The 26,735-nt window shown below is 39.0% G+C and overlaps 1 protein-coding gene across 1 annotated transcript in view; it reads left to right on the top strand.

The window, feature by feature from the left end:
• The window catches only part of LOC138738910 (SR-related and CTD-associated factor 4-like), a 102,155-nt gene that overhangs the window by 61,370 nt on the left and 14,050 nt on the right, over positions 1-26,735 (top strand). Inside the window, exons 10-16 of the mRNA XM_069890094.1 lie at positions 1,618-1,794; positions 1,875-1,966; positions 19,557-19,747; positions 20,113-20,213; positions 23,171-23,284; positions 23,679-23,835; positions 25,460-25,575. Coding sequence (XP_069746195.1) covers positions 1,618-1,794; positions 1,875-1,966; positions 19,557-19,747; positions 20,113-20,213; positions 23,171-23,284; positions 23,679-23,835; positions 25,460-25,575 — 948 coding nt within the window. The remainder of the gene's footprint in view (positions 1-1,617; positions 1,795-1,874; positions 1,967-19,556; positions 19,748-20,112; positions 20,214-23,170; positions 23,285-23,678; positions 23,836-25,459; positions 25,576-26,735) is intronic.

The raw sequence follows: 26,735 nt of genomic DNA, 5'->3' as shown, positions 1-26,735 counted from the left end.
AGATAAATAGTATTCCGTTTCAGTGAGAGTAAGAGAAAAAAAGTGATGTTTCGGTAGTGCAAACAGATCTCTTGGAGATGTCAGAGTATTTTGTAGTAAGGGTAGTATGGGGGAGGTTCAGGAAGCTAACAGCTGTAAGATAAAACTGTTCTTAAATTGATGCTGGACTTCAGGCTTCTTTACCTCGTGCCTGAAGATAGTAGTGAACTTCATCAATGTATGTACTCAGTCAAGTTTTCTGAGATTTTTTGGTCTTTTGCTAAGAAATAAGGTATATTGAATGGAGAAACAAAGCACACTTACTATTGTAATATCTCAGAAAGAAATTGTACTATTCTATATGATTGATTTGATGCATATTTGTGTGCATGTTCATCAGCTAATAATATGGATAATCTTCTTGGAGTTGTGTGTGTGAGACTGGTTCGATGGGTCTTAAGGGCAATGAATCTGAACACATCTGACTGAACGTTAGTTTTTTTAATTTACAAGTGTAGGGAAGTCGCAAAAGAGGTAAAAGGCATGCAAACATTCACTGGATTAAACGACACATTCATAACCTGGAGTGGAGCTAGGGTTCGTCCCAGAAGAAAAGAGGCAGCTGGCTCACACTTGGGCTTTTCATGCCATCAGCTGAAGAGTCCTGCCTAGGTATCGAGGCAATTTAAGGGGTGTGTGCTGACCTGTGGGCAAGGTTTGACCCTGATTGGCAGGTGAGGTGACTTTGACGAGATTCCCGTTGGAGGGATCACATGATCCACACTACAAATAGCCAGTCTTCACGTTCGGCAGCAGTGATCAGTATTCTGAATAGAAGGTACTTCCTGCTTTCTTGTCCTGTGCACGGGTCATTTTCAGAAAGTCCAAGGAGACTTTGACTCAGTTTGTTGGTTGATTCATAATCTTTGAAATAAATTGAAAATTACGAAGCAGAGAAAGGGAAACTTTTGTTTGGTGAAAATGGGATGTAGACCAATATACCACAAGCACAGGCCCTTTAGCCCACCTGTCTCAGCCAAACTTGATGTTCAAATTAAACTAAAATTCTGCTGCTTGAATTTGATAGATATCGCTCCATCCCCTTCATGGTCAAGTATCTATCTAAAAGCTTCTTAAATGCTACTGTTATATCTGCTTCCACCACTACTCCTGACAGCCTATTCCTGGCACCTAGCACTGTAAAATATTTTCCCCACACATCTTCCTTCATTTTCCTTCTCACCTTAAACTTTTGCACTGGGGAAAAAATTCTGACTGTCCACTCAGAATCACAGAATTTTGTATACCACTGTCAGGTCTCCCTTCTGCTTCCCACGCTCCATGGAAAATAACCCAAGTTTGTCAAATATCTCCCCTTAACTCAAACAGTCTAAATTAGGCAACATCATGTTAAACCTCTTCTGTATTCTTTCCAAAGCATTATTTGATATGTATGGTTGAGAATGTGTTCATCCCTCAAAGATAAATTGATGCTTCCCTCTGAATCTGGCAAATTCAATTTGTGAGGATGTATATCTTCATTCCAACGTCACTAAAGTCCAATATGCCTTATTTCTTTTTTAATACAAGTTTTGAAAAATGCATTATTGTTGCAATTTATCATTTATTCCATTTCAGATGCCCCCTCCTCCCAATGGGCAATTACCAACTTATGGGATGGTTCCTGTTCATCCTTATGCAACGATGCCACAGCCCACCATGCCTCCTGTACCACCTTTACAGCCAATTTTTCAGCAAGAGTACCATACTCCCGCTGAAGTACCACAGCAACAACAACAGCAACAACAACAAGAAGTGAGTTTAATTAATATTGTGATGCACATTGCTTGAACTGATCACAACAGAAGAAACATTGTGTTTTTTTTATTTTCAAGGAAGTAGACATGGAGATAGAAAAGCCTGATGTACATGAAACAAAACGTCGTAGTATTGAAAATAGACGATCACGCACTCGATCTGGATCCAGGTTAGTGAGGAACTAAAAATCTGCAAACTAAGTACTTGCAATGTATGAATGAACTTGAAGCAGCTTCAAGGCACCAGAATGGACTACAACAAAATACTTTCTAAAGATCAGCCATTCTCATGGGGAGATCCTGGCCACACACCACCCCCCACCCCACCCCTTTCCTGGGGCCACAGCGCATTTAAGTAAAATCCTTGTTCTTTTCACCTCATATAATATAAATATTTTTTTTTATTTTTATGTAGTTGGAGAAAGAAGTATGGAAGAAACCAAACCTGACTGCTTCAGGAAAGACTGGGGGTTGGGATGGTGGGGAGCATAAACTTTAAGCAGGGTTCTAAGGGGGCCATTGCCAAAAAAATATTTGAGAGTGACTGCAACAGCTGATGTAGTGGAAATATTCTGAGTACAAGTATACTATTTTAGATACCGTTGGGGAGGACGATCTCTCAAGGACAAGTCTGACACAGAGGCTGACCCCCCCCCCCCCCGCCCCCCCAACTCAGAAGAGAAGGGGGAGAAGAGGAGAGCTATGGTAATTGGGGATTCATTGGCTAGGAGAGCAGATTGGTTAGGGGATTTGGTGAATGAGATTGAGGCTCCCAGATGGTATGCTGCTTCCCAGGTGCCAGGGTAAGGGATGTCTCTGATCAAGTTCATAACATTCTGGACAGGGAGGGCGAGCAGCCAGATGTGATCCACATGGGAGCCAATTACGTGGATAGGAGTAGGGATGAGGTCCTAAAGAGGGAATATAGGGAGTGAGGAAAATTTAAAAAAAAAAACAGGACCTCAAGGGAGGTAATCTCTGGATTCCTGCCTGTGCCACGCCATAGAAAGGGTACAAACAAGAAGATGTGGCAGCTGAATGTGTGGCTGAAGAGTTGGGGCAGGGGGCAAAGGTTCAGATTTTTAGATCATTTAGATCTTTTCTGGGGAAGGTCTGAACTGTACAAAAAGGACGGGCTGCATCTGAACTGGAGAGGGACCATAATCCTGGTAGACAGGTTTGCATGAGCTGTTGGGGAAGGTTTAAACTAGTTTGGCAGGGGAGTGGGAATCAGAATGTGAGTGCAGAGATTAGGGTAGAAGGACAAAAGCTATATGCTCCAAGTTGGTGACGAAGGACAGGCAGGGGACAAAACATAAAGGTAGCCAGTTAGAGGGTTTGAAATGTGTCTATTTCAACGCTAGGAATAAAGGGGATGAACTTAGAGCATGGATCAGTACATGGAACTACGATGTTGTGAAGTTACTGAAACTTGGCTGGAGGAACGGCAAGATTGGCTGATGCAGGTACTGGGGTTTGGATGTTTAAAAAAAGAATAGGATGGGAGGTAGAAAAGGAGAGGGAAGTAGCATTACTGGTCAGGAATAGTATCACAGAGAGAGAAAGGGAGGATGCTGCAGAGGGAGTGCACTGAGTCAGTGTGGGTGGAATTCAGAAATAGGAAGGGTGCTGTCACTTTGCTGGGAATAGTCTGTGGGCCCACATATAGCCATCAGGACATCAAGGAGCAGATAAGCAGCCAGATTTTAGAATGGTGTAGGATACACAGGGTTCTAGTTATGGGTGAGTTCAATTTCCCTAATATTGACTGACACCTTTTGATTGCAAGAGGGATAGATGGGGCTGAATTTGTCAGGTGTGTTCAAGAAGGAATCTTGACACAGTATATGGACTGGTCAATGAGAGGAGAGGCCATATTGGATCTGGTTCTGGTGAATGAACCTGGTCAGGTGGCAGACCTCACTGTGGGGGAGCATTTTGGTGAGAGTGACCACAACTACCTTAGCTTCAAATTTTAAAAAAGCTACTGAAAAGGATTAAAAACAGTCAAAATGGGAAAGTGCTAAACTGGGGAAGGACTAATTATGAAGTGATGAGAACTAGTGAGAGTAAATTGGAAACATGTTTAAGGGTGAAAGCACATAAGTAATGTGGAAAAGGTTTAGGGACCATTTGTATGGGGTTCAAGATAGGTTTGTCTCACTGGGACAAGGAAAAGATGGTAGGAAAAGGGAACCGTGGTTGACGAAACAGGTCAGGCATCTAGCCAAAAGGAAGAAGGAAGCATACATTAGATACAGGAAGCAGGATTCTTTGAGTTCTTTGAGGAGGTAACAAAAGAAGTTCAGGGTGGAGCAGTAGATGTCTACGTGGATTTTAGCAAGGCATTTGACCAGGTCCCCCACAAAAGACTCATCCAGGAAGTCATGAGGCACATGATCAGTGAAACTTTGGCTGTGTGGATAAAAAATTGGCTTGCAGGTAGAAAGCAGAGAGTAGTTGTGGAACGAAATATTCTGCCTGGAGGTCGGTTACTAGTGGAGTGCCTCAATGATCTGCTCTTAGTAATTTTTATGAATGACCTGGATGAAGAGGCAGAAGGATTGGTCAGTCAGTTGGCAGATGACACGAAGGTTGGAGGAGTTGTAGATGGATCTGAAGGTTGTCGAAGGATACAAGAGGATATAGACAAGATGCTGAGATGGGCAGAAAAGTGGCAGATGGATTTCAGTCTGTATTAGTGAGAGGTGATGCATTTTGGAAGGACAAACCTAAAGGCTGAGTACAGGGTTAATAGTCAGTTACTTAAGAGTGTGGATGAACAGAGGCACTTTGGGGTTCAAATTCATACATCGCTCAAGGCCACTGCACAGTTTGATAGGACAGTTAAGAAAGCCTATGTGATGCTGGGCTTCATTAATAGGGGGATTGAATTCAGGAGCAGAGAGGTCATGTTGCAACTCGACTATTCTCTAGTGAATCCATAGAGTATTGTGTTCATTCAGTTCTGGTCACCTCGTTATAGAAAGGCTGTGAAAGCTATGGAGAGAGTGCAGAGATTTAACAGGATGTTGCCTGGATTGGAAAACAAGTCTTATGGGGAAAATTTAACAGAGCCAGGACTTTTCTCTTTGGGAGCATAGGAGAATGAGAGGAGACTTGTTTAAGGTTGACAGGCATAGATAGGGAGGACACGCCGGCATCTGTTTCCCAGGGCAGGATCGGCAAACACCAGAGGACATGTGTACAAAGTTTAGGGGAGACATCAGGAGTAAGTTTTTTTTTAATGGGCGCCTGGAATATCTGGCTGGGGATGGTGGTGGAGGCTGAAACACTGGGGGTATTTAGGAGGCTCTTAGACATGGATGAAAGAAAAATAAAGGGCTATGGGGTAGGGAGGGTTTAGTACTTTGTTTAAAGGAAGGAATAATATGGTTTGGCACAACTTCGAGGGCCGAACAGCCTATACTGTGCTGTATTTTCCTATGTTCTATGTCAGTGGCATAAGGAAGGAATATATTTCAAGCAGAATAAAGGAAGACATTGAATACCAGATATCAATGATGAGGGGGCAGAATAGGTTGCCGTATTTCATTATAGGCAAATATAAGGCCTGACGCTTGGTACCTACAGTGGATACAATTGAGTATTGTGTAGAGCAAGAATTGTAGAGATATGAATAAAGTTTGGATTGTAAGTACAGTGCCCTCCATCATGTTAGGGACAGACTTTATCCTTTATTTTCCCCCGTGCTCCAGTTTTCAATTTGTAATTTAACAATTCACACGTAATTAAAGTGCATATTCCAGATTTTATTCAAGGTTATTTGTGTAAACTTTGGTTTGACCATGTAGATATTATAGCACTTTTTATAATATATATTCCACTATTTCAGGGCACCATAATGTTTGGGACATTTTATTTTAAGGGTGTTAGTGATTACTCAGGTATGGTTAATTGTTTCATTGGTGCAGGTATAAGAGATCTAGGTTGCCGTAATCTTTTGATCACCTTTGGAGTCTGTAATTGCCATTTTTCAGCATGAGGACTAGAGTTGTGCAAATGAATTGTCAAAGAAGCCACTATGAGGCTGAAAAACAGGAATAAAACAGTAAGAACATCGGCCAAACCTTAGGATTCAATTCAACACTTTGGAACATCATTAAGAAAAAGAGTGCACTGGTGAGCTCAGTGATCACAAAGGGACTTGTATCCAAAAGATCAGAAACACTCTTCAGGGGGCAGGTGTAGACATATCAATGACTACTCTCAGCAGAAGACTTAATGAACAGAAGTACAGAGGCTACACTGCAAGATGCAAATCATGGTAAAAGTGTGCTTTGCATCTTGGGCAATCTTTTATGCCTCCACACTTTGGCTCCAATAGCTCAGTGAAATCTTAGAGGGTTTACAAGACCAGCGAGATCTTAGAGGGTTTACAAGACCAGCGAGATCTTAGAGGGTTTACAAGACCAGTGAGATCTTGGAGGGTTGACAAGACCAGTGAGATCTTAGGGGGTTTACAAGACCAGTGAGATCTTGGAGGGTTTACAAGACCAGTGAGATCTTGGAGGGTTTACAAGACCAGTGAGATCTTGGAGGGTTTACAAGACCAGTGAGATCTTGGAGGGTTTACAAGACCAGTGAGATCTTGGAGGGTTTACAAGATCAGTGAGATCTTGGAGGGTTTACTAGACCAGTGAGATCTTGGAGGGTTTACAAGACCAGTGAGATCTTAGGGGGTTTACAAGACCAGTGAGATCTTAGGGGGTTTACAAGACCAGTGAGATCTTACGGGGTTTACAAGTCCAAAGAGGCTGGGGCCTCATTTTTGTGAGGGGCGCCTGACAAAGTAGTGACTTTGTATTACTTATAGTAGACAAAGTTAAAGAATTTCATGTATGTTACATTCAAAATGTGGTATTACATGACAAGGATGGAACTTTTCAGGCCCATGCAAAGCCCAGGCCAGATGGGAAATAGAGGCCCCATTTCAAATTGCTCATTAAGTATTTTTGTAATTTGTGCTAAATACATATGATTTATGTAGGGGTATAGACATTGTACATGTAGTGTACATGATGTACTTACAGATAACAGAACAGAATGCTTTATAAAAAAAAATGGAAAGCATTTTTATTCAAAATGTATAGAAGACAATACAGTACTGTAATAAGAAGCAGTATATACAAGAGTAAATTAATGTTTATTTTGTATTGGGAATTTCAGATCAGAAATGGTCATCACTTCCTCACATTCAGAAATGCTTTACATGCTTTTCTTTTGGCAAATTCATCAATTACACTAGATTGAAGCAACTTTGCCTTGTCACTGTGATGTTCAAAATTACTAATCCTTTCAAATGTTCTTGCACCATTGTGGACCGAATGTATGACAATTTGTTTTAGGACATTGAATCTCCTCTCATTAGAGACCACTGTAGCTGGCAATGACTGAAAAATGCGCAACGCGATGAGGACATTGCCAAATCTCATTTCAATATTTGACTGTAAATTTTCTTCGGTAACACAGCATCGAGTTTGAAATTCACATCAAAAATTCTTTTAAGAAGAAGGCTCTTCACTCTGACTGTCACTTGAAATATGACTTGCATATTGCAACTGAAGCTGATCAGCTTTTTATAACAGCTCACTCCCATCTAACAGCTTAAAGTGCCACGAAAAAAATCATTTGTCCCTGACTGCAGAAAAGTGATGTGAAAGGCCATTGATAACAAAGTCAATTATGTTGAAGAACACATTCACCCTGAAGTAATTTTCGGCATTCTTTAAAGTTGGGTAACCCCCCCCCACAACCCCTTGCGAGTAGCAAAACTATATGGCACACCGATTTTGAATGACACGTGCCGTGCTTCTGCAAGTATATAATTCCATCTCTTCTCAATTTCAGGATATCTGCCCATAGTTCATTAATGTTGTTCCTTTCCGCATTTCATGTGGCATCATGAGATTCCATTACCAAGTTGACCTCCTGGATCATTGAGAGAAATTTAATCGAAATAGCTGACATGAGTACACATTCAAAGGTATCCAAGTATTTTTTTGGATACTCTGGAGATCAGACTTGCACTCTGCTGTCAAATTAGTAATTTCACTCAGCTCTGCTACTGAATTTCTAATGCAACCTAAATACTGTACAATTTGGTCTTAAACAGACAATTCTTAGTGACCACCTTGTCTTTGACATTTTATACAGTGAGACAGGAAGGTGTTCTTTCAGTAACTCCCACCAATATTGTAAAGTCAATTAGACAGCATGTGGTACCAAAATTACTGACCTAGAAGATGTACACAAATTTTGCAACTCTATTATATTTTTTTTAAACTTTCTTTATTCGTTCAAAAAACAAATAATATATGACATATACAGCAATTAAACATGAACATTTTATAAATATATATATATATATATATATATAAAAAGATCCCCCCCCCCTTTAAGCCAACTCTCCTAAGGAGAGCCAAGAAAAAAGAAAGAATATCCAAAAAAAGTTAAATATACATATTAAAATCTAATCAATATAAATTGAAATGTAAATATTCCGAGTATAACAGCCACTTATTAATAAAAAAATTATCATGCGAAACATATGTAATTTTTTTCCATTATTAAACAATATTTCATCTCATTATGCCATCTATTAATATCAATCATATTTGTATCTTTCCACATACTAGCAATACATTTTTTCGCTACGGATAAAGCTAAATATACAAAAGCAACCTGAAACTTATCTAATCCAAAGCCTTTCAGAGGTTGCAAACTACCCAATAAAAATACTGTTGGATCTAAAACTATTTTAATCTTATCTCTTTATTCTTCTTCTCTTTGGCTTGGCTTCGCGGACGAAGGTTTATGGAGGGGTAACTGTCCACGTCAGCTGCAGGCTCATTTGTGGCTGACAAGTCCGATGCGGGACAGGCAGACACGGTTGCAGGGGAAAATTGGTTGGTTGGGTGTTGGGTTTTTCCTCCTTTGTCTTTTGTCAGTGAGGTGGGCTCTGCGGTCTTCTTCAAAGGAGGTTGCTGCCCGCCGAACTGTGAGGCGCCAAGATGCACAGTTTGAGGCGATATCAGCCCACTGGCGGTGGTCAATGTGGCAGGCACCAAGAGATTTCTTCAGGCAGTCCTTGTACCTCTTCTTTGGTGCACCTCTGTCACGGTGGCCAGTGGAGAGCTTGCCATAGAACACGATCTTGGGAAGGCGATGGTCCTCCATTCTGGAGATGTGACCTTCCCAGCGCAGTAGGATCTTCAGCAGCGTGGATTCGATGCTGTCGGCCTATGCCATCTCGAGTACTTCGATGTTAGGGATGAAGTCGCTCCAATGAATGTTGAGGATGGAGCGGAGACAACGCTGGTGGAAGCGTCCTAGGAGCCGTAGGTGATGCCGATAGAGGACCCATGATTCGGAGCCGAACAGGAGTGTGGGTATGACAACGGCTCTGTATACACTAATCTTTGTGAGGTTTTTCAGTTGGTTGTTTTTCCAGACTCTTGTGTAGTCTTCCAAAGGCGCTATTTGCCTTGGCGAGTCTGTTGTCTATCTCGTTGTCGATCCTTGCATCCGATGAAATGGTGCAGTCGAGATAGGTAAACTGGTTGACCGTTTTGAGTTTTGTGTGCCCGATGGAGATGTGGGGGGGCTGGTAGTCATGGTGGGGAGCTGGCTGACGGAGGACCTCAGTTTTCTTCAGGCTGACTTCCAGGCCAAACATTTTGGCAGTTTCCGCAAAACAGGACGTCAAGCGCTGAAGAGCTGGCTCTGAATGGGCAACTAAAGCGGCATCGTCTGCAAAGAGTAGTTCACGGACAAGTTGCTCTTGTGTCTTGGTGTGAGCTTGCAGGCGCCTCAGATTGAAGAGACTACCATCCGTGCGGTACCGGATGTAAACAGCGTCTTCATTGTTGAGATCTTTCATGGCTTGGTTCAGCATCATACTGAAGAAGATTGAAAAGAGGGTTGGTGCGAGAACGCAGCCTTGCTTCACATCATTGTTAATGGAGAAGGATTCAGAGAGCTCATTGCTGTATCTTTTTGGTTTTCGTGCAGTTGGATAACCATGTTGAGGAACTTTGGGGGGCATCCGAGGCGCTCTAGTATTTGCCAAAGCCCTTTCCTGCTCACAGATATTCTAAAAATGATTGAATTTTCTTCCAAAAAGATTGTAGATGTATACATGACCAAACCGTATGAAAAAAACTTCCAACCATATCACCACATCTAAAACTCAAATTTGATTCATTAAAACCATATTTTTTAAATTTTTCAGGTGTCAAATATAATCGATGTAAAAAATTGTAATTAATCATTGCATAACGTGCATTTATCAATCTCGTTACACTATCATAACAGATACCTAACCAATCCTCTTCAGAAAAAGTAAAACCAATATCCGCTTCCCATTTAATTTTAGATCTATCCCAACCCTTTTTATCCATACCATCCTGTAATATTTGATACATAAATGAAATATAACCCTTCTCTGGTACCTTCATAATTGAAGTCTCAAATTTAGTCATTTGAGGTAAAATCATATCTCTACAAAACATACATTTTACCAAAGATCGAATTTGATAATAAAGAAATAAAGAATTCTTATCAATACCAAAATCTTCCCTCATCTGATTAAAAAATAAAAACTTACCCTCTTTCAAACAATCTCCCAAATTTTTCACACCTTTAAATCTCCAATGCAATAAACTTTGATTATGTATTGAAAAAGAAATAAGTTGATGATTATACAACAGAGTCAAAGCCAATAATTTACCCCTAGAACCTTTCATTTTATTTTTCTTTATTCATAACTTCATTAAATGTTTTAGTATAGGCACATTATATTGTTGTAACAAAAATTGATATATTTCAAATTCAGAAATACTTGCCATCTCAATTTTAGCCCAACTAGGAGGCCGTACCAAATCGATCAATGAACTAATAAATTTAAGTTGGGCTGCCTCATAATAATTTTGAAAATGTGTTAAACATAATCCCCCTAACTCATATTTCCAAGTTAATTTATTCAAAGCTACTGTCAAATTTACCCCTCCATAAAAACTCCCTAACCATTTTATTTAAATCTCGAAAAAAAATGTTATCAAGTAAATACGGAATAGATTGAAACAAATATTGTATACGCGGAAAGATATTCATCTTAATTGTATTTATCCTTCCCATTAAATTAATAGGTAAATCTTTCCATTTAATCAAATCAGTTTTAATTTTTTTCATTAATGGAGCATAATTTAATTTATATAAAGATTGATAATTAACATTCAAAATTATACCCAAATATTAAATTCGGTCAGTCCACTTCAAATTAATAATATTCTTCTAAACTGAATAATTCCTTCACTTACTGGTAAAATTTCACTTTTTTTCCAATTAACTTTATATCCAGAAAGACATCCATATTGTACTAAACATTCCTTCAAATGCAAAAGTGACTGAGTTGGATTTGTTAAATACACCAATACGTCATCAGCAAATAAATTAATTTTATACTCCTCATCTAAAACTTTCATACCTTGTATCTGTGTATTTTGTCTTAACAACTGTGCTAAAGGTTCAATCACTAACGCAAACAAAGCTGGTGATAAAGGACAACCTTGACGAGTTGATCGAGTTAACTTAAAAAAGATTCCGAAATCAAACCATTCGTCAATACTCTAGCTACCGGTTTACTATATAGAGCCCTAATCCAAACAATAAAAGAAGGACCAAACTTAAATTTCTCCAAAACTTTAAACAGAAAATTCCATTCAACTCTATCAAATGCTTTTTCTGCATCTAAGGATATCACCATCGGATGATCTAAAGATTGTCGAAATCTATTAATCAAACTAATCTCTCGCAAAATATTATCTGAAGCATATCTATTCTTTATAAAACCGGTTTGATGAATATGAATCAACTTTGGTAAAAATTTAGCCAATCTATTCGCTAATACTTTAGCTATTATTTTATAATCTACATTTAACAATGAAATTGGTCTATATGAAGATACCATCAAAGGATCTCTATCTTTTTTAGGAATTACTGTATTTAAAGCTCTCGAACAAGGCTCAGGTAAATCATAGTGTTCTCCAACTTGACGTAATACATCCCCAAACACTGTAGATAAATCATCATAAAAAAATTTATAAAATTCAACCAAAAATCCATCATCATCAGGCGATTTACCATTTGGCATTTCCAGCATAGCCATTTTAATTTCCGAATCAGTGAATGGTGCTTCTAACTCCTTTATATCTCCATCCTCTAGTATCGGTAAATTCAACTGTGATTAAAGAAAATCAATCGATCCAGTTTCCTGTTTTCCATCAGATGTATATAGCTTTTTATAAAATTCATCATTAATCTCACAAGGTTTATAAGTAATAAGAGAATTCCGTTTAACAGCATTAATAGTCCTCGATATCTGTTCTTTCTTTAATTGTCACACCAATACCTTATGTGCTTTCTCTCCCCATTCATAATACCGTTGTTTAGTCCTATTAATCACACATTCAAATTGATAAGATTGCAGGGTATTATATTTCAATTTCAGCCTAGATAATTCTATTTTCTGATCTTCTGTAGCATCTTTCTGAAATTCCTTTTCTAACTCATCGATCTGTTTCTCTAATTCAAGACTGATTTAATCAATTCTTTTTTATTTTAGAAGTTTGACTAATTATTTGTCTTCTCATATCGGCTTTCATAGCATCCCATAATACAAACTTTGAACAGATTTAGAATTTTCTTTAAAAAAAAATTAATTTGTTTTTTTTTCAGATCAATAAATTCCATATTTTTTAACAACATTGTATTAAATCTCCAACGATAAGCTATTTGAATTTTCTCAGAAGTTTCACATGTAGAATATAACAGAGAATGATCTGAAATCACCCTACTTTTATATTCCGCTTGTTGTATTTTCCCTTGTAAATGTACCAATACTAAAAAGAAGTCAATCCTTGCAAATGATTCATGTCTAGATGAATAAAAGGAAAAATCTTTCTCTGTCGGATTAAGACATCTCCAAATATCTACTAAATTAAGATCTTTCATCAACGCTTGGACCTGGATTGCCATCTTGGATTTTTTAACTTTCTTTGGAAATTTAAATAAAGGTTCCAAAACACAATTAAAATCACCACCAACTAGAATATTATCATTAGCTTGACCCAAACATAAAAATGCAACCGAAATAAATACTTTATCATCTGCATTTGGAGCATAAATATTAAGTAAAGTCCAAAATTCACTAAAAATCTTACAATTCAATTTAAGAATATATCCTGCCTTTTCCTCCATTGATTGTAATTCAAAAGATAAATTTTTATGTATCAAAATTGCTACACTAGCTCACTTTTCTTCACATTCAAATGTGTTTCTTGTAAAAAGGCAATATCAATTTTCATTTTTATAATATATGCCAAGACTCACTTACGTTTAATCGAACTATTTAATCCTCGAAAATTAAAAGTAGCAAACCTCAACTTTGACATATGTTCTTTCTTTTTTCTTTGGCTTGGCTTCGCGGACGAAGATTTATGGAGGGGGTAAAAAGTCCACGTCAGCTGCAGGCTCGTTTGTGGCTGACCAGTCCGATGCGGGACAGGCAGACACGATTGCAGCGGTTGCAAGGGAAAATTGGTTGGTTGGGGTTGGGTGTTGGGTTTTTCCTCCTTTGCCTTTTGTCAGTGAGGTGGGCTCTGCGGTCTTCTTCAAAGGAGGCTGCTGCCCGCCAAACTGTGAGGCGCCAAGATGCACGGTTTGAGGCGTTATCAGCCCACTGGCGGTGGTCAATGTGGCAGGCACCAAGAGATTTCTTTAGGCAGTCCTTGTACCTTTTCTTTGGTGCACCTCTGTCACGGTGGCCAGTGGAGAGCTCGCCATATAATACGATCTTGGGAAGGTGATGGTCCTCCATTCTGGAGACGTGACCCATCCAGCGCAGCTGGATCTTCAGCAGCGTGGACTCGATGCTGTCGACCTCTGCCATCTCGAGTACCTCGACGTTAGGGGTGTGAGCGCTCCAATGGATGTTGAGGATGGAGCGGAGACAACGCTGGTGGAAGCGTTCTAGGAGCCGTAGGTGGTGCCGGTAGAGGACCCATGATTCGGAGCCGAACAGGAGTGTGGGTATGACAACGGCTCTGCATACGCTTATCTTTGTGAGGTTTTTCAGTTGGTTGTTTTTCCAGACTCTTTTGTGTAGTCTTCCAAAGGCGCTATTTGCCTTGGCGAGTCTGTTGTCTATCTCATTGTCGATCCTTGCATCTGATGAAATGGTGCAGCCGAGATAGGTAAACTGGTTGACCGTTTTGAGTTTTGTGTGCCCGATGGAGATGTGGGGGGGCTGGTAGTCATGGTGGGGAGCTGGCTGATGAAAAACTGAGGTCCTCCATCAGCCAGCTCCCCACCATGACTACCAGCCCCCCCACATCTCCATCGGGCACACAAAACTCAAAACGGTCAACCAGTGACATATGTACTATTATTACTAAATACCAATAATATCTTTATAGGAAAACTCAAATCAACGTATATAGGCCCTCCAATAAAAAAAATCACAAATTAAAAACTAAGAAAAAAGTTTTAAATTTTTTTTTAAACCCCCCCCCCCCCCCAAAAAAAACTACCAAAAGTTTGTAATTCCCTAAACAAAAATTGGGTGTGGATCACCCACGAGTGGCTGATGACTAATAAATAACTTAGTGCAAATCTCCCCCTCCCAGCCAAACAATCAGTAACATCCAAGTATCATAATAACAAGAGAAAAAATAAAATAAGAAAATTCTTATTTTCATCCAAAAGACTCCAATCTCGAAGATCCCATTTCGGAAGGAGGTAGACTCTTTCCATTCCCATTTTTCCCATTTCTTCTGTTTCCAGAGCTACCAATTTTTTGTTTAGGAGATAATGGTGGACTACATCTTTGTCCTCTTATATCTGGCAATGAGTCAGCAAAAATCATTGCTTCACAATCAGTTTCAAAAAACCGAAATTGATAGTCTCCGCAAAAGACCTTCAACACTGCAGGGTAACGAAAAGTAGACTTATAACCTTTACTCCACAAAACTTTTTTAACTGGATTAAATCGCCATCAATGTTGAATGACATCTTGACTCAGATCAGGATAAAAAAAGACTTTACTATTCTGAATCAATAATGGAGTTTGTCGTTGTCTCGCATTTTGTACTGCAAGTCGAAGTATTGCTTCTCTATCCAAATAACTCAGACATCAAATTATTACCGGTCTCGGGGATTGACGAACTGAGGGTATTCTTCTTAAAGCTCTATGTGCTCTTTCCAGTGCCAATCCCCCAGAGAAAAATTCTTGCCCTAATATTTGTGAATCCAGTCTTTAAAGAAATGGAGGGTCTTGTCCTTCTATCTTCTTTCTTTGGCTTGGCTTCGCGGACGAAGATTTATGGAGGGGGTAAAAAGTCCACGTCAGCTGCAGACTCGTTTGTGGCTGACAAGTCCGATGCGGGACAGGCAGACACGATTGCAGCGGTTGCAAGGGAAAATTGGTTGGTTGGGGTTGGGTGTTGGGTTTTTCCTCCTTTGCCTTTTGTCAGTGAGGTGGGCTCTGCGGTCTTCTTCAAAGGAGGTTGTTGCCCGCCAAACTATGAGGCGCCAAGATGCACGGTTTGAGGCGTTATCAGCCCACTGGCGGTGGTCAATGTGGCAGGCACCAAGAGATTTCTTTAGGCAGTCCTTGTACCTTTTCTTTGGTGCACCTCTGTCACGGTGGCCAGTGGAGAGCTCGCCATATAACACGATCTTGGGAAGGCGATGGTCCTCCATTCTGGAGACGTGACCCATCCAGCGCAGCTGGATCTTCAGCAGCGTGGACTCGATGCTGTCGACCTCTGCCATCTCGAGTACTTCGACGTTAGGGGTGTAAGCGCTCCAATGGATGTTGAGGATGGAGCGGAGACAACGCTGGTGGAAGCGTTCTAGGAGCCGTAGGTGGTGCCGGTAGATGACCCATGATTCGGAGCCGAACAGGAGTGTGGGTATGACAACGGCTCTGTATACGCTAATCTTTGTGAGGTTTTCAGTTGGTTGTTTTTCCAGACTCTTTTGAGTAGTCTTCCAAAGGCGCTATTTGCCTTGGCGAGTCTGTTGTCTATCTCATTGTCGATCCTTGCATCTGATGAAATGGTGCAGCCGAGATAGGTAAACTGGTTGACCGTTTTGAGTTTTGTGTGCCTCAGGATCTTCGTGATGCCACCATCATCACCCTGTACAAAAACAAAGGCGAGAAATCAGACTGCTCAAACTACAGGGGAATCACGTTGCTCTCCATTGCAGGCAAAATCTTCGCTAGAATTCTACTAAATAGAATAATACCTAGTGTCGCCGAGAATATTCTCCCAGAATCACAGTGCGGCTTTCGCGCAAACAGAGGAACCACTGACATGGTCTTTGCCCTCAGACAGCTCCAAGAAAAAAAAGTGTCCTTCTATACCTTCTGGCAAACCAACAATTTTCACATCATTCCTTCTGCTTTGATTTTCCAAATAATCTATTTTTCTTTCTAGCTCCTTCTCACGATCTCCTAATTCTATGATTGATTTTTCCACCATCATCACTTTTTCTGTGTTAGAAGTCACTTGTTTTTTACAGTCCAAAAAAAGCAGTCTGAAATTTTTTTAATTCTTCATAAGATGCATCCACACGTATTTTAACCATATTTAATTCTGAACTTATACCAGCATTCATTTGAACCATTCATTCATTAGAGATGTCAACAAAGGTTTTATAACAGCTTGAATAACTCCATTCAATTGCGTACACTATAAATCAGTAAAACTCAGCTCTGCTCTCTCTGACATAGTGGCAGAACAAGGTAACTGCAGCTCCTGCTGCAATTCATCGGAAGGCATTTTAAAAGTTTTACTGCGGGTCTGGACTCCCAGAGACGGCACCCCGACTTCTTCAGGGAGTCGCCGCTGGTCTTCCCCCACATCTTGTTGTTTTCTCATCCATTCGCGCAAAAAAATGATTTCTTCAGATTGTAATGCTGCCTGATTCATTTCCAACAATGGAGTCGTCTTCCTGTGTGCTCCCCCCATTGAAATCGAAAGGCTTTCCAAATCGGGGTCCACTTCTTGGGAACACGCACCTTCTTCCGGAGAACAGGTAATTCCAGCACCATCCTTCATTTTCCAGCCTCCACAGGCGATCTTTGGGATTTAGGCAATGAAGAAATTGAGCCTGGGGCTGTTTCAAGTTGTCTAGGCCCCAGATCTTCAGCACTTCAAAATTATATCTTCTTTTGAACTTGAGATTTAGTCTTTTTACCATTAGTGGCCATAATAATTCCTTAATACTTTAAACTAAAATCTAAAAAGTTTAAACTTGAAAACAAAGGGTTAAAAAACAGGTATTTAAAAGTCTGGCCAGAGAGGTCGAGATTGCACGTCTAAACTCTACGCCATCTTGCCACGCCCCCCCCCAGCTCTATTATATTTAACATAATATAAAATATATTAACATAAAAAGTATTTTGCATTAACAGTTGACAAAGAATAAAAACAAGAATATAAAATGCAAAAGACAGCACGAAACAACAAAGCTAATAATGAAACAAATAATTTAAATCAGAATAATGTATCTTTTATCAACAAGCATTGAAACTACTCAGAGGCCTGACGACTCAGTGATTGCATTTATCTGCTATCAAAGCCAAGTTTCCCAAAATTTAATAAAATGAAATGTTGTGTTCATGAGTACACATGGCTCAACACAGTATAACTCCGAATACAGTATAACTCCGATTATCCGAAATGGTCAGGACTGGGCCCAATTTGGATGAACTTTTTTTTGTGGGGAACCGGTCATTTTTTTTAAAAACACCCCTGTCTCAACAGCAAATCACTTGGAACAGTGTTTATGTAACAACAGACAACAAGGTAAAGCTTTTTAAGCATTAAAATAAAATTTAATTCTCACCAAAAATCTGCTGGCCACTGCTGATCACTGACACTTCCCCATCAAGGTCCTGCTCCTGCCCCTGCCTGGGAGCCTGAGGGTCCCACTCTTGCCTGGGAGCTGCCACTGGGGGCCTGAGGGCCACTGCACTGCTGCCGGTGCCGGGAGCCTGAGGTCCTGATCAGTTCAGCTCCAAAATATTTTTTGGATAAATTAAGATTTTGGAGAATCAGGTTTTGGATAATTTGAGTTATACTGGATTTATAAACCAATTACACAACACCAAATATATGAATACGAAGAAATGATGGGGGAAGGCAGGCTCTATTGAGCTACCTCTCAATAGTAAGGCAGACGTGATCACTTGTTCCCGCGCGGCGAGCATTGTGGCAGTTGTGAGAAGGATGGGAAAAGATATTTCATTTCTGCATTTATTTATCTTTATTTCATCTGTATTAATCTGTTGTGAATCTTCTTTAAATTATTCATATTTTGTGCTAACTCTCTTTACAAAGGCAAAGGGTGTTTTTCACTCCCTTTTCCCCCTCCACCCCCCCCCCCCACCCTTTGCCTCTAGCAGAGGCAGTAGGCCTCTAATGGGCAGTTGGCCCATGCCAACTGGCCCATCTGGGTACCCCCTCCCCACCCCAGTTTGGGCCCAGAACCTTTATTTTGATTTTACCATCACTCCGATATCATCTGCCCATAAGATTTTTTCCAGAATTTTGCAGGCTCTTTTAAACACTTCTTTGCAAACTAATCTGCCATCCTTTCTGGCTAACTAGTGGTTTGCATCTTGCAGTGTAGCCTCTGTATTTCTTTTCGGGAAGTCTTCTGCGGACAGTGTTCATTGACATCTCCACAACTTCCTTCTGGATAGTGTTTCTGATCTGTTGGGATTTTTCTTCGTTATCTCATGGGAATTCTTCTGTCATCAGCATTGGCGGTTTTACTTGGAATACCAGTGGCTTTGCGATTACTGAGCTCACCAGTACACTCTTTCTTCAACATGATGTTTCAAACTGTTGATTTTGATAATCCGAAGGTTTGGGTGATGTCACTTACTGTTTTATTCTTGTTTTTCAGCCTGATCATGGCTTCTTTAATTTTTGTTCTCACAAATCAAGTCCTATGTTGAAAAATGTCTACTACAGACTTGGTGATGAAAAGCTTTGAAGCAAGCCTAGCTCTCTTGTACCTGCACCAATGAAGCAATTCAACAAACCTGTAAAGCCAAATGTCCCAAGCATTATGGTGCCTTGAAATAAGTGGACTATGTTTTTAAAAAAATGCTGTAATTGCTACATGTTAAACCAAAATGTATGCAAATAACCTTGAATAAATATGAAATATGCACTTTAATTATATTTGAATTTTTTGATTTCAAATTGAAAACTCTGGAGCACAAGGGCAAATAAAGGAGAAAAGTGCCTTTGACCAAAACATTATGGAGGGCACAATATGGATCAGGAAGTCATATTTTGAAGTGCACATTGACAAATTTAAAATCCTGACTGGATGCAACAGATAACTGATGAAATTGTAAGAGGCAATTTGCATAACTTCCTTTCATTACTGGCATTTGGTTTCAATTAATTAAGATGTATTATCTATTATATCACTAATAAGAATCATAGCTTAAATAAAGGATTTTGTCAGCTTGGATGAGTACTAAGAACAATTCAGTTTTATATTTTGTTTGTGGAAATCAGAAGGATTTGGAACAGGGTAGGTCTATATTTGTTCTGAAGTCTGACTGGTGAATTACTGGTTGTTATGAGATGATGTAAAACAAAGTATTAGTTTTTGATATTTTACAAGATGTCTAATATCTACTTTCTACAGATCACCGAAGAGGAGGCGTTCGCGGTCTGGTTCGAGGTCCCGAAGATCAAGACATAAACGCTCTCGATCACGATCTAGGGAAAGACGTAGGCACTCTCCTCGATCCCGAAGTCAAGAAAGGCGTGAAAGAGAAAAGGAGCGAGAACGCAGGCAAAAAGGGCTTCCGCCAATTAAGTCTAAAATTGTCAGCGGTGGGTAAATTGTGTCCTGCCAAAATCTCTTGTTATTGCATTGTTGGCTCCTTGTTTTTTAAAAGACTATTCTGTAATTAATGTTTTTCATTAATGTAATTGTTGTGCTATTTGGAAAAAAAAATGCTGTTATATTCATGAAGTTCAGTTAATATCTTAGCATTGTCTTCAAATATGAGTGAGTGTTCGTACTAAGTTGCGTTGTTTACTTGTTTGAAGTTGTTCATCATTGTTGTGCTGTGGAAAAGGAAGCATGATTTATTCCTTAAATTTAAGTTGGATTCTTCCATTGTATATTTAAACCAACTCCACAACTAAACCGTTTACTCTTGTTGCTTATGTAAAGCTTTCCATCTTACTTCCAGTTTGCAGTACAACACTCTGGATTGGACAACTGGATAAAAGAGCAACGCAGCAGGATGTTGCAAATTTTTTGGAAGAGTTTGGCCAGATAGAATCTTTGAACGTAAGTCTATTTTATCTTTGGTGAAAGATTACTTGTTTCCTTGGATGAAATACTTGACTGCACTCATTAGACCTGTGTATAAATGATCTTTTCTTAATGCGTGGAGTTAGCTCATTGTCAAGTACAGAAGCTATGGCCAAGGAAAAAGAAAGCAATTCATGATTTAAAAATCAGTTCTAGGGGCAATTGCAAAATGTCATTTTGCTCTCGTGCCTTTTTTTAAAATTTTATGGGGATAAATCAGGTTCAGTTTCTGTCTTCAACTGATGTCCTCTGATCCCTGCTGAACAGAGATATATCTGTTATTGTAAAGTCTGATCAGGGTTTAACTTGTTAAGTCAGGCTAAGTGAAAGTTTTAACTTTAAATTTAAACTGAATTGCAGTAAAATCTCCATTTGGGGTTCACAGATCCTAGAAATGTGAATTTTCTAGTTGATTGAGATGCTCTCTTCCAATGCCTAACTAATAAACCTATGTTAAGGATACATCTTTTAAAAGACAAAAGATGGTGCAAAATTTAAAGTAATTTTTAAAAAGTTGGTATTGTAGTCTTTATTTATGTAAAGTTCACTTTAATCAAGTAGTTCCTGTAACTTTAAAAATTTAAATTTGAACCCCAGTCACTGGACCTGTAACAATGTTGCTCTAGCTGCTATGCTAACCGTTCTGCCATCATATTTAACCCCTCTCCCAAATTTACAGATAATGCCTTCATGATATACCTAATACCAATAAAAATAAAGACTCTTACAAGGTGAGGATAGGGAGACACTTTGGAAGAGTTGCCCCAGCGGCAAATGGCACCGACTGGCTCTTCATACTGGTATTCTGGTCAAGTCCTCGACGCAACCTGACTCACCTCCACGCCGGTGTCCCGGTTAGGCCCTAGGCGCAACCTGTCTCACCTCCATGTCAGTGTCCTGGTCAGGCCCTTGGCGCGATTCACCTCCACACAAGTGGTGACGGGGGGGGGGGGGGAATGTGTGCGCATTGAGGAATATTGCTAATTCAGCTGGCAAACCTGCACATGTCCAACAAAGTCTCAGAGCTCCTCCTCAGGGTCCATCCACCCAGTCTTATTCATTTGACATTATTTATTTATTTTCTTGGGGCTTTTTTGCTAGTTGTTAAGAGTTTCTGGTTGATGGAATTGCAGATAATGGGGATTTTACTCTATTGGATGTTGCTAGTTTCTGATTAACTCTTAATGCAGAAATTAAAATACTAGCAGATTTAAGGTTGAGGCAAAATTCAATTGATTGGACTTGAGATTTTGGAAAGCAAACTTTAACAGACTGCCTTGTTGTACCATGTGTCGAATTTATGATTGTTGGTACCTTTTGGTGGTGTATATTTTCCAGTCAGGACCTCTTAAATGGATGTAAAGCATGACATTCCAATCTAAAGACATAGATGCTTCTTGTCTGTGGTTTACTTTGTGAGATTAGCATTCCAATTACTCGAGTCAATACGGTAAATCAGGGAGGTGGCAGTTGAGATTTATTCAAATGGTATCAATGAGCCAAAACTTCATTTACTTTGAGATGAGAAAAGAAGGTTGTTCTCCAAAGAATTGATCAAATTTCTTGTACATTCAAATTCTTGAAATTGTTTCAAGTCAATTATACGGAATTCATTTTTGGTAGCAGTAAGATTACCAATAGAAAAGAGGTATATGGTTTTTTTCCCCACAAAATAACTAAAAATGAGATGAAGAGATTTTATTTAATAAATTGTGCTTGGATCTGGAATTCAATTATGCTAGAAATGGATATATTTATAACAAAACAGAACCAAAATAATAGATGATGATTGTAGAAAGTGTAGAAAAAAAGACGTTGATAGGTGAGACTGGTAAGATGGGCTGGACAGTCTGTTTTTTTTTTTATGGAAATACATTCCCGTCTACCCTTATTGAATATAAATGTATATCCCATTTTGTATGCATTCAGTTTTTATAAATAAAACAAACACCAGAATATGTTGCAACATTCAAAGTAATTTTGCAAGTCAAGCTTCTTCTGATATCGGTGCTCTTGTTGCATGTAGCAAGTCAATGTGGAGATTGATTTTGCTGCTACTTGCTTGAACTGCTTATCAGCAAGTGCTGGCCAATATGTATTGCAGAATCTTCATAACAGGAGTTAACAACAACTACGCATACTGTCAATAAAAAAATGAAAACTTGGCATGATTTGTTCTAAAAACAGAAAATACTATTGCTACTCAGAGGTAAAGAGAATAATGTGCAGATGCTGGTGTCTTGTGCAGTGTCAAAAGTGCAGGTCACACAACATCCATCGAAATTAAAAGGCAGTTGATGTTTCAGGCCTGACCCCTTCTTTAGGAGTACTGATAATCAAGCAGATGCTGGATTAAAAAGGTGAGGGGAGGGGGGAGGGAGAGGAACACAGGCAAACAAGTAACGGTTAAATACAAGTTGGAAGGTTGAAAACAAACTGAGGTGATAGGTGACGAGGACAAAGCTCAGAAAAATATTTCTCTGATAAGAGAAGAAAAGAAAGGGGTAAGGGATCTGAAGGAAGGAGGAAGAGAGAGAGACTGGGGAAGAGGTTAACGGAAATTGGAGAAGGCAATATTGATGCGGTCTGACTGGAGACTATTGCAATGGAATCTAAAGTGTTGTTGCTCCAAGTTGTGGGTGGCCTCAATCTGGCAGTACACAAGGCTATGGACGGAGATGTCAATGTGGCCTTGGGGTGTGGAATTGAAGTGGATGGCCATGGGAAGTCTTTGCTTTTGCAGTATTCAGAGTGAAGATGTACAACAAAGCAATCTCCCAATCTACCTCTATCATTTGTGGTGAGAAAGAGAGTTAGCATTTTTGGTTGATGATCTGATGGTCTGGGTATAATTTAATTGTATATTCTTTGTCATTTTCCTTTCTTTTGATATTTGGTGAGTCATTGTAACTGATCTTTTTACTCCATTTCAGATGATTCCTCCAAGAGGTTGTGCTTACATTGTGATGGTTCACAGACAAGATGCATATCGAGCCTTACAGAAACTTAGCAGAGGAACATTCAAGGTTAATCAAAAGCCTATAAAGGTAAGCAGTGTGCAGATGTTGAAGCAAATGGTTTTCTAACCATTTAATCAGATGTAACCAATAGTGGCTGAAAGTTTTGATTGCACAGCATTTTTATGGAAATAGTAAATAGTAAACATCCTAAATTAAATGATATATGCAGGATATCCATCTGATAGAGATTCATTTTCCAATTTTCCATTTCTGGAAGGATTTTTATTTATGAAATAGTGAAATTTAAACATCAAAGTTTCACAGAATTGTAGAATGTCAACTTCAGTCGTATTGTTTCTGATAGGATTTCTGCAATGTTCAAGGCAGAAGGAATATGACACCTGTCCTGGATATTTTGAGACTCTTGATTTTTTTTTGGAATGATATAAAACAATGCAAACAATGTTTACTTTTTATCCAGATTGCCTGGGCCTTAAACAAAGGAATGAAAGCAGAATACAAGCAGTTCTGGGATGTGGAGCTTGGGGTCTCTTATATCCCTTGGGATAAAGTTAAACCAGAAGAGCTTGATCGTTTGTGTGAAGGAGGGATGCTGGACAATGAAACACTTTGTCCAGGTAAGTGTCATCAACTCTGAACACTTTATCCAGTCAATTTTCTCAAGAATGAAGATAGTTGTTTATTTTTTTAAATAAAATATAAATAATTTGTTTATTTTAATGGTACTGAGAAATGATAAATCTCTTAGGCCTAATGGTTTACAGGCACAAGTTTTGAAGGATATGGCTTTTGAAATTATGGTTGCAAAAGTTGTCATCTTCCAGAGATTTATAAATTATGGAATGGTCCCACAGATTGCAATGTACTAGATGTAACCCCATTCTTTTAGGAGATTAAAAATAGGAATCCCTCGACCACTTAGCCTGACATCAGTATTAGGGAAAATCTGTAAAGTTTTTGAGTGATTGGAAACAACGTAGTTGGAAAATAAAAACTAGATTGCACAAGTTGACAGTTATGGAAAGAAAATCATAATCAGGTAAATAAAGGGACCCAATTTATGTGTTTCAATTTCTTCAGAAGGCTTTCAATAATGTCTCTCATTCTTAGCAAAATTAAGATGTATATTTATGCCAGTATTAGATTGAAGATTTGATAAAGACCAGAAAACTTGGCTATCAATATGCTTGTAAGTAGAAATGCAGAATGGCTTCATGCAAAAAAGATGGTTTAAGTCAATAGGTGCAGCAAAAGAATATATTATGATGAACTCAGTCATTCACTTACACAGAAAAATTGAACGACAAAGTTTTCAGATCACCTGAAATAAGAGTGTGAAAGGTTTGACGGTTCAGTGGGGCCTTAATTGCCTTATAAATGAACAACCAAAGTTAATATGGAGCAGAAGCAGAAAATTATTAAAGGAAATGGTACTTTGGGCTTGATTACAGAGAATATGAATTCAGGAGCGGAAACCTTGCTTCACTTTAGTATCATAGAGAACAGAAATGGGCAGTTCTGTCCATTATGTCCATGCCAACTTTTTTTCCCCATTTATATAATCCCTTTTGGATTGTATCCTCCATTATCTTGCCTAATAACACATCTTCCTAAATTAATTTTATATGTACTGATTACATCTGATTCCATTATCTCCTCCGCAGCATATTTAAGATATTGACCACTCTTTCTAAAAAAAAAGTATCCATCAGGTCTCCTTTTCCCATGGGAAAATGATTTTGACTATCCACCTGATCTTGCACCTCACATACATCTATCAGGTTATCCCTCTGCCTCCTCTCCCTGGAAAGCAGACCTAGCCTATCCAATGTCGCCTTGAGTTTGAAGTGCTCCAATCCAAGCCGCACCCTGGTGAATCTCTTCTGCATGGTCTCACGTAGACACAAAATTCTTCTCGTGTGACAACCAGAACTGCACACAATTCTCCAAGTACGGTTTAACCTGCTTTTTGTGTAGTTGGTGATATGTAAATTAAAATTGGAACTTGTTGACAAAGTTACATTTTTTCATGGAAAGCATCAATGAAAAAAGAACAATCAATTCTATCTGCAGTTTTACAATATTATTCATGACAAATGCATTCAATAGGCTTGATTTTTGCAGTGAACAATTGGAGAGAAATATGTCCAATGGCCAGAACACACAAGAAGCAAAGGCTTTTACTTTTCATTTAGTCACATTTAGAATGTCAGCTTTTATTCCCATCTTTATTTATATTAGAATGGAAGAATATTACCAAGACACCAACAACTGTGGTTGACACATCTGAGAATGGCGGTACAGCAGTTACACAAGCAGAAGAAATGCCTCAAACCTCCCTGCCAATGCCGACACAAGTAAGAATGAAATGTGATTGATATAATTATGTATATATCTTTCATAGAATTCTGATCACGTTATCATAATTGCAAATCATTTGGAATTATTACAGAAAAATTTTTGACTTGTTATTCATTTAATTATTCTTCAGTGTTTAAGAGATACTTTGTATCCCTTCAGTGAAGAATTGATTGTCAGTGATCTGGTAGCAGAGTATATTTATATGTTGATCGTGTCATTCTGAGGATTTATTCATCAGTTGTTTCTTGTGATGCTTTTGGAAAATATAAGGTGGCTCTTAAGATAGTCACGTTAGAGAGTTCAACATATTGTGCAACAGTAAGTTCTTGAATGTTTTTGATATACCTTGTCTTCATTAACATTAATCAATTTGTCTCTGCCTTTCAGCCCATTTTCACTTATTAAAAGGGTATCCTTTGAATTTTTGAATGTTTGATTTATGAATATTCACAACAGTAAAATTCTGATAATCTGAAACTCTTGGGAAGAACAGATTTTTTAAAATTATTGGATGATGCTCTTTATAATTCCCCAATATTATTTCATTTCCACACCCCATGCCTTCATGCACTTTCAAACTGAGGCCACCCACAATTTGGCAGCACAACACCTAATATTATGTCTGGGCCCTCTCCAGTTTTCATTAGGCCTCTCCCTTCCCTGTTCCCCTCTCTCCTTTCCTCCAGCTCCCCGCTCCCTTCCCTCTCCATTCAGAATGCGATCCCCTCCCCCGACTACATTCACTTTTTTTTCTCTCCCCTCCCACCCATTTCCACAATGCCTGTTGCCCTGAGCTCCTCCCCCTAGCTTTTTATTTCAGGTCTTGTCAGTTTTCTGCTCATTCCTTGACAAAGAGATCAGGCTCAAAATGTTGGTTATATTACCTTTGCTTCCTATAGGCACTGCATGATCTGTTGAGTTTCTGCAGGACTTTTGTATATTGTGCTACAATCACAGCACCTGCAGACTTTCCTGATTAACTTTTTTTCAATTTAAAATATTTTACAAGGATCTCATGAATTTGACAATGAACTTAGTGAGCTTAAAGGGAATGGGAAATAGAGAAGTGATTTCCCTCCACCCTTCCCCGCCCTAGTTACAAATCAGCCCATATCAGGATATTTGCACTCTGAAGAGTTTTGGTTGCACTCTGGAC

The sequence above is a fragment of the Narcine bancroftii genome, chromosome 7, assembly GCF_036971445.1.
Source record: "Narcine bancroftii isolate sNarBan1 chromosome 7, sNarBan1.hap1, whole genome shotgun sequence".
In the NCBI taxonomy this organism is placed as follows: Eukaryota; Metazoa; Chordata; class Chondrichthyes; order Torpediniformes; family Narcinidae; genus Narcine; species Narcine bancroftii.
Note: the sequence above shows the minus strand (reverse complement) of the source record. Positions and strands in the feature narration are given on the sequence as shown.